Source organism: Emys orbicularis, chromosome 8, assembly GCF_028017835.1.
Source record: "Emys orbicularis isolate rEmyOrb1 chromosome 8, rEmyOrb1.hap1, whole genome shotgun sequence".
Classification (NCBI taxonomy): Eukaryota; Metazoa; Chordata; order Testudines; family Emydidae; genus Emys; species Emys orbicularis.
The window spans coordinates 38518644-38527677 of NC_088690.1; the positions used below are offsets into that span (position 1 = coordinate 38518644).

A 9034-nucleotide genomic window follows, 5' to 3' on the forward strand; every position below is an offset into this window, starting at 1 on the left:
TTGCATTGTGTGTTCTTACACTCTGCATGTTATATGAACTATTTTTCCTCTCATAGCTTCCTTAATTTTATCCCCCATGTTTATATTTCATACCTCTGAGTGGTAGCTTATTTCTTTTCTCAGAGTAGGTTTTCTTTCAGAACTCTGAATGTATCTACCACATTAATACTAGATGTCATGCTTTCCATACACAAAGAAGAGCCATACATTTTCAGCCAAATTTTTTCATTTTAAAATTAAAAGATAACAAAACAAGAAAGAACAAAAGTAAAGTCTCCCTGAGAGAGCCCTGTATGTACATCTCTGTAACAGCCTGCATTTTCACTGAATGCAAAGAAACTAAAAGTTTCAGTAAATAGAAAATAAATCATAACACAATGACACAGCCACACATCAAAGTCATGAAATTAAAATCCAGATCTGAACATTGTCAAAGTTTAGAGAGCTGGATCCAGTGCTGTGCTCAGGCCTCTCTTTCTGTTCATTGGCACAGCTGACTCTTTGTCAAAGATGTGGAGACCATAAATGTATGGTTTCATTCACCCAAATTGGGGGAGAAGCTAAGTGGCTTCTACCACAGCCTGTAGAGGCTCCATGTCCTGGGGAGGGAAGATTTTTGTCTTTCTTCCCCTGCCACTCTTAATATTCACAGATATTCCTTGTGAAAGGCTCTCAGAATTTACAAAGGAGTCAAAGATCTAGATCTCTGACCTTACTAATGAAAAATTCATACATTTCTATTTAGCCAGAGTCAAAACTGAGGAATTGTTAGACACAAAGTTCAGATCAGTGGAGTTGCATTCACAGTAGTTTTGAATTTGGCCCACAGAGTTCATTTACATAGAATTATTTAGAGAAGACTAAGCAAAATGCAGAATTCCGCTCAAAGGAAAACCAATTCTTTAATTCACCAGGACATACTGTAGACTACAAAGGCTTCTTAGCATTGCTATAACATTCTAAGGGGGGCATATTTATGACAGCAAATTGACATACATTTTCTATTTATAGTGCCCCTTTTTAAAGGTCAAAGTCGTTCTGTTCATCTTCCACAGACCTTTAACTAGGATTCTGGTCGAGAACCCTGGCTGTCCAACAGACTTTTTTTTTTTTTTTAAACTGAATCTAGCCCTGTATTTTTTTTCCTCTCATGCCCTTGTGACTTTTTTATTCTTCTTTTCAGAGAAAAGAAGGTATTGAAATGCAACCATAAAGGGGCAAATGTCAAGAGTCAGAATATCTGATGTGACAATTTTATTTAGCTACTGCTGTTATGGTCCTGGCTGCGAATGCTCTAAAATAATAGAAGCTAAGCTGCACATTGTAACTTTCATCCTCGTTATAGCTCCTTATTTGGGACCTAATCCTGCAATGTGCTGAGAGCACTCAACTCTGTCATCACTTGGAGCTGAGGACCCCCAGCAAGTTGCAGAATCAGGCCAAAAATCAGGAGTCCCCCACAATCTTGACATCTTCAAGGAATCTTCTAATTTTTTTGTCCTGCTGGTCTGCTCCTTTAGCTCTTGGGTGGAGGGGCTGGATTACTTTATCCTGGAATGCCTTCTCCAAGTTTCTTTGCCATATGTGATCCTGTCATGTCAGGAACTACTGGGAACTGAATCTGAGGAACCAGAAGACAGAGCAAATGAAGGTTCAATAAGCCTGCCTCCCTAAGACAAGAAAGCTCTATTGTTATTCCCCCCCTTTTCACAACAGTAATATGGGGAGGAAGGAGGAGAAAGAAAGCACAGAGAGGATGCAGGGTCTCCATGCAGTCAGAGGGTGACATTTAGGGGGATGTCAGACCGCTGCAGAAATCAGACCCTCCAGACCAGCTACAACATTTCAGGAAGCTTTCTGGTTTCCATAGTATCAGTCTTATTTATGGGCCCCCATTTCTCATATACAGCAAGGCAACTTTGTACTATTCAGCCAGTGGATCCTGGCATCAGAGGAGCTCTTCTGCTTAGGGTGATCCTTGGTTGGTGTAGAGACACTATAGCAACTCCTATTCTAATCACCGTCCTGACTGCCTGTACGGGGGGCACGGCTAGGGAAAACAGGGTGTGACCACAACTCCCTCATGCCCCAGCAACCCCCAGTTACTATAACAGCATGTTGGCAGCAGTCACAAATTAGAGCAGCCCCCAGGAGTGGCATTCAGATGGCCCAACATTTGGAGAAGCAGACTGCTTCCTGACCTGTGATGCGCACTCTTAGGCCACAGCTAAGCATCTGAGCCATGAACTTTATTGATTAAGATTATGGATATATATATAATGTAATTAATTATTTGCAAATATTATTTGACTAGCTGTAGAGTAATATTGCTGATGAATAAATTATTCACAAATAATAAAATCCATTATTTGACTAGCTCTATAGATGGCTAAACAATGTTCCTCAAATAAATTATTCACGTTTTTCCCCTCGATCAGAAGTAACCTATATTGCTAGAAAAGAAAAAAACAAGGTAGATAATGTGTAGCAGTCCTCCTTTAATACTCATTCCAGTCACTAACCACTTAAAGAAAGAATTTAAGAAATCCCAATCTGTTTACTGTGTAAGATATTTTTTTAATGAGATTTTTGAGCTTATCTATTCGGGATCTGATCCTGAGAAGTGCCACATATCCACAACATGATCATTGCTGGCGCTCAGCACCTCTCAGGACTAAGTTCTTTGGGCCCAATCATCCAAACACCTACTATTAATTCTTAGTCAAAAGGGAAGTCCCTCTGAAGTCAATGGAATAATTAATTACATGACTCATATGAACAGACTTTTGCAGGATTGGGCCCATCATGAAAAAATATCCAGATATGTAATTATATATATTTGCCCATTTTAAAAAATCAAATATATCAGAGTTCGGTGCATCGAATTAATTTTTTAATATCAGAAAATGACTTGGTGTTGAATATTTAAAACAAAATGTGATTATTTTATTAACTCCGTTCTTAGCTGATACTGTCCCCAGAATACGGAATGGAGACTTAGGAAAAAATATAAAAGATAATTTATTTGCTTGTGATTTGTAAGTTAAAAAAGATTGTACCACCGCACGTGTTTTTAAATGAGCGGTAGCAGAGTGTATTTGAACTGAGAAGCATAATTTGAGTGTCCTTCCTTGGCAGAAAATCATTCCCTTCTCAACATGCTACTCTGGCAGCCTTTGCAGCTGTATATATTTCGGTAAGTAATCAACTCTGTTCATTATTCATTTGTACTAGAGAAAAGTCAGAATGTCATTTACTGTCTAGCGTAAAGTGACTTGACTTAGATTGTTGCCTAACGTAGTAAGGAAATAAATAAGCTCTTATCCTCTGAGCCTGACAGCAAAATGAAATTACAAATAGCTAAAATAAACTCAATATTACTATAAAAGATACAGTAGGGACACAGTAGTTCCACACAGTTTGTTATCTAGCAACATTATCCTCTGTAGTGGAGTGTAACATTGAAACATATTTAATGCTTCATATTATTCACATACAAAATTTGATACTTGTCTTATAAAGTGATATTTTAGTTTGCCATTCAAATAATGCTCAACATATCCTGCCTCTTTTCTTCCTCCCATCTTACTTCAAACACTGCATCCAAACTCTAGACTCTAAGGGACAAATTCTCCCTTGGTATTGCTGCATTGACTTCAGTGGAGTTACAGCAGGAATGTGTTTGTTTGATGTGAATAGCTCCACTGATATTTACTAATAGGATTGACTGGCTAATTTATAGTTAATTGTGCCTTTGTTGAATGTTTAATTTTTAAAATCTAGGAGGAGCACAGGTCAGAGGCTAGGGACTCAGTAAGATTCAAAGAGCAAGTGTCTGTTTATGTGAACAACAAGAATATCTAGAGTTAATGCTAACAGAGGATTGGAAGCAATGTGAAACCTTATGTTTCTGGGCTTAAATCAATTACTTGTTCTGTGTTTGTACAGTGCCTAGCACAATGGGGTCCTGCTTCATGACTGGGGCTTCTAAGCACTTCTGCAATGCAAATAAATAATAAATAACAACCACCATTACTGATTAAATTGAAACCTTCCTGGGGGTGGGGGTAGGGAATGATTACCCCACATCTGCCTACTGTGGGATCTCTTGCACCTTCCTCTAAAGCAGTGTTTCTCAACCTTTTTAGGTTAGTGATTCCTTATTCAAAGTCAAAACATTTCACCATCCCCTTACACTTACTATCCAAATAAGAGTAAAAAATATATTAAGGATAACCATGATACGTCTATGTAATTTAATTGTGTGCGTGGTTACATATTCAACAGACAATACTTGACCATGAAGGTTAAGGGAAGTGGAGGAGCAAGATTTTCTTTGCGTTAGATTATAACAACATTTTCAGCACATCGTGATTGCTTTTTGTGACATACATGCAGGGGTCATGACCCACTGGCTGAGAAACACTGCTCTAAAGTATCTGGTACTAACTGCTCTCAGAAACACTGTATTAGATGGACGATGGGTCTCATCTGGTAGGACAATTCCTATGTTCCAGAAGCACTAGCTCCTTAGCTAGTTATATTTGCAACACACCAAATCCTTACTCAGGTCTGAGTTGCACTGTCTTCAGTGAGAGTTTAGCTTGGATAAGGACTTCAGAAGTGGTCCCATTGTGAATAAAGATTTTTCTATAGCAGTTGAATGGATTTTACCAAAAATTAAAAATAAAATCAACAAAATTGATGCAATAAGAATATACCAGGCATTCCTTTGTATTCAGTTGAAGAAACCATACATGAAATAAAGTCATGTCCTCTTCGGTCAATCTGAAATTTCATAAATCACTTTTTCTTTTCTTTTCTTTTCTTTTCAAGATGTACTTCAATTCCACTTTAACCGACTCCTCCAAACTTCTGAAACCTCTTCTCGTCTTTGCATTTATCATCTGTGGAATTATATGTGGCCTGACTCGAATCACCCAGTACAAGAGCCATCCAGTTGATGTCTATTGTGGTTTTCTAATAGGAGGAGGAATTGCTCTCTATTTGGTAAATACGGTATGAATGTGTTCTAAGTTTTAGGGAAAAAAGGTCATTCAGATTGCAGTGGGCTAACGAATTCTACATAAGTGTCATTTCTGGAGATAAACTGATAAAGGGGGAACAGGAAGCAGGTCTCTCCATTTAAAATGGATGCCTGTCCTAGGGATGACACCCCACCTGGGATGCCCGCATGCAGCAGGCTGCAGCACAACAAGTGTGCTAGCATCAGTTTCTCTTTTCTCCACCGATGAAAGGAACATAATTTCTCAGTGTCCAACACAAAGCCCCATTTCTAGGCGTAATTTATTCACAAGCAGCAGTTTCCCCATAAGAAGGTACAATAAATTGCCAAGTTGGTAACAAACTAAGGGCAATGTAGTGCCCTTGTACATCATTGGAACATGTGGGGAGGTTGTGCAGAACTGTGCTGCCTGAGCAGGGATCCTCTGAGGCACTCCACATGTACAGGGTAGAAGCAGCTGGAAGGATTCAAGAAGGGCTTAGCTCTCCTTACATCTGTTGGTGAAAAGCATAACAAATATTCCTCCAGTGCTTGGTGTTGTGTGTGCTAGGAAGTGGGCCTCTGGACACATCCCCAGTCTAACTGGTTTACGTCTTCTTAAGTCTGCAGAACACTGCCAGGCTAGCTACCCCCTTGCCTCACCAGTGCTCAAGGAATTCTAGTGACAGCATTTTGCCTGGGTCCTGTGTGGGTGAGGAGAAGATGTTTCCCTGCATCCAGTTATGAACCAAAATGAGTCAGAAATGCTTTTCAATATAATATTAAAATAGATGATGTTCCCAGTCACATCATGATAATCACATAACAGTACAGGCTGTACGCCAGGGGTTCTCAAACTGGGGGTTGTGACTCCTCAGGGGTCATGAGGTTATTACATGGGGGGTCGCGAGCTGTCAGCCTCCACCCCAAACCCTGCTTCACCGCCAACATTTATAATAGCATTAAATATTTTTTTAAAGTGTTTTTAATTTATAAGGAGGGTCACACTCAGAGGCTTGCTGTGTGAAAGGGGTCACCAGTACAAAAGTTTGAGAACCTCTGCTGTATGCAATGCCCTCACCAGAGAATGATTTTAGAGGCAAAAGCTTTTAGAGTGGTAGAAGGAACACCAACATGAATAGACTATTGAAACCACACTGTATAGGAAAATGGTCAGTTCCTGTGTATTGCAACCTGATCCGGAATTGTAGTTTTTTTTACTACTGAATGCCACCTAAAATGACAAGTGCATGTAAAGATTTACAAAATTCACAAAAAAATTGAGTTGTGCCTATGTTTGAAACACACACTCAAGCATGTTCTTGACTCAGCATGCCCATAGGCTGTTGCATGATGGCTTACTTCAGAGACTCGTGATTCTAAATACCCTGCAGCCAGCAAATCTGCCCAGAAAAGTAAAAATCAATGGGGAGGGGGAGAAATTAATACTGTGTAATTACAAACAGATCTGGGAGTAGTGCAAAAAATTAACCTGAGTGATTAGCTCAAGCATTTGGACTGTTTATTAAATATTCTCTCTCACTAGAATTTCTTTAAATGATATTGTTTTACAACTGGCTCACTGAATGGAGTAAACGTCGTGAAGCTAAACCTTGCTGAAGTTCTGCATACCTTGGAAGCCAATTGTTTCAAAGCTGATAAATTGTTCTATCATGTAGATATTGTATTACATGGTCATTACGCAGTAGAAAGGGCAGAACCACTGAGCAGAGAACTAATCAGGCTGGAACAAGATTCAATAAATCAGAGCAGACAGTTGTGTGGCTGTAAACATTACTTAAGCGAAGGCCAGGAATTGTGAAAACATTATTTTAAAAACAAAACACTCTCCCTTGTACTGTATCTGCTGCTTTGTAGGAGGGGGAACACAGGAGGGGGGAAATAATCCTCCGCTTTTCCCAGGTATTCTCTTAGACTACATGGGTATAACAAAGGATCACAATGGTACCACTTTATACATACCTGCATGTACAGAACTGAGGACAAAATTTGGAACAATGAATAAGATTTGTATTGGTGATAAGTAGTAATAGAAAGAAAACAAACTGAACAAATCCTGTCCATTTAGCTGTATTAATATTATGAGTTTTCTGTTTATTTAAAGCCATGAAAGTATAATTGAAGTGTCTGAAAATATTTGTTTTTCCATAATTGTCTAATGCTTCTATCCAAATGTCAGGGTCTGTATGCTGTGGGGAACTTCCTACCAAGTGAAGAGAATGTATTTCACCAGAATCTGCAAAGAGAACCATTAAGATCTCTGACAGACCTTAGTCAAGATGCCAACAGAATTTTACCAGGTAAAAATGGTGGCAATAGTGATGGGCGTTCCTCTCACCATTCTGAGAGTATTCTGAATCGAAACCACAGAGATTCTGGATCCCTGACTAACATCAAGAGAGCAAATGCTGATGTAGAGATTATAACTCCACGAAGCCCCATGGGAAAGGAAAACATGGTTACTTTCAGCAACACTTTGCCAAGAGTCAACACGCCATCACTGGAAGATCCAGCTAGACGAAATGCAACAATTCATGCATCAATGGATTCTGCCCGTTCCAAGCAACTTCTTTCTCAATGGAAGAACAAGAGCGAAAGTCGAAAATTGTCTTTGCAAGTAATAGAGACTGAAACCGGCCATTCGCCACCAAGGGCTATTGAAATGAGATCAAGCTCTGAGCCATCCAGAGTGGGCGTTAATGGTGATCATCATGGCCCCAGCAATCAGTACCTGAAAATTCAGCCTGGCAGCATTCCGGGTTGTAATAATGCTAGTCTTTCTGGCGGGCCAAGAGTTTCTATTCAGTCACGTCCTGGTTCTTCACAGCTAGTCCATATTCCTGAAGAGACCCAGGAAAATATAAACACATCTCCCAAAAGTAGTTCAGCTAGGGCCAAATGGCTGAAAGCTGCAGAGAAAAGCGTTGTATGTAGAAGCAACAGTCAGCCAAGAATCATGCAAGTAATAGCCATGTCAAAGCAGCAAGGAGTGCTTCAGAGCAGTCCTAAAAATTCAGAGAGCAGCACAGTCACCTGTACTGGAGCCATCCGATATAAAACCTTGACAGATCATGAACCCAGTGGTATTGTAAGAGTTGAGGCCCATCCAGAAAATAACAGACCCATAATTCAGGTGCCATCAGAAGGTGAAGGGAGTGGATCTTGGAAATGGAAAGCTCCCGAGAAAGGTAGCCTTCGTCAAATTTATGAGCTAAATGATCTCAATAGAGACTCTGAGAGCTGTGAATCCTTGAAAGACAGTTATGGGTCTGGTGACAGGAAAAGAAGTAACATAGATAACAGTGAGCATCACCATCATGGGATTACCACTATAAGAGTCACACCAGTGGAGGGAAGTGAGATTGGCTCAGAAACTCTGTCCATCTCTTCAAGCCGTGACTCCACACTTCGAAGAAAAGGTAACATTATTTTAATCCCTGAAAGAGGGAGCAGCCCAGAGAACACCAGAAACATCTTCTATAAAGGAACATCCCCCACAAGAGCTTACAAAGAATGAAAGGAGAAATGTCACCTGATCCATATTACCAAGAATTAACACATTTTGATAAAGCTTGGGCTCTATTTCTTTTTGAGCGGATTCAGAAATATTCTTGATGTGCCAAATTTACTGACCATCAGCCTGACTATTGTTGGACATTGCTGATGTATGGTGTGCATGAGCTTGTGGGTTTCATGCGATTGGGGGTGGGGTGGGGGAAGCACAATGCAAGAACTTAATGTGAAGAGTTTTCTTACAACTTGTTTCACCAGACTACAAACATTACTCTGAGGGTGACGATATCAATCAAAATGATGGTCTTGAACACAGACACTTTATTTCCTGGATGTGCCAACTTTTTTATTTTATTTATATTTATGTCTGAGGACAAATGAATTTTTCACAGCAAAGGCTGTATCAGTGTTGTATATTCACCTTTGCAGATTTTGCACCAAAACTTTAATACAGGATGGTGCTGATTATAACTTTACATATTTTGAAAATTTACA

General features: G+C 39.6%; 1 protein-coding gene across 3 annotated transcripts in view; it reads left to right on the top strand.

Moving 5' to 3' along the window:
• Positions 1-8543, top strand: part of PLPPR4 (phospholipid phosphatase related 4) — a 46719-nt gene extending 38176 nt beyond the window's left edge. For 2 of the 3 annotated variants that reach the window (XM_065409780.1, XM_065409777.1), the window contains 3 exons: positions 3139-3196; positions 4837-5010; positions 7206-8543. In XM_065409780.1, coding sequence (XP_065265852.1) covers positions 3139-3196; positions 4837-5010; positions 7206-8543 — 1570 coding nt within the window. The remainder of the gene's footprint in view (positions 1-3138; positions 3197-4836; positions 5011-7205) is intronic. The other variant, XM_065409778.1, reaches the window with a different exon arrangement.
• Positions 8544-9034: the final 491 nt, after the last annotated feature.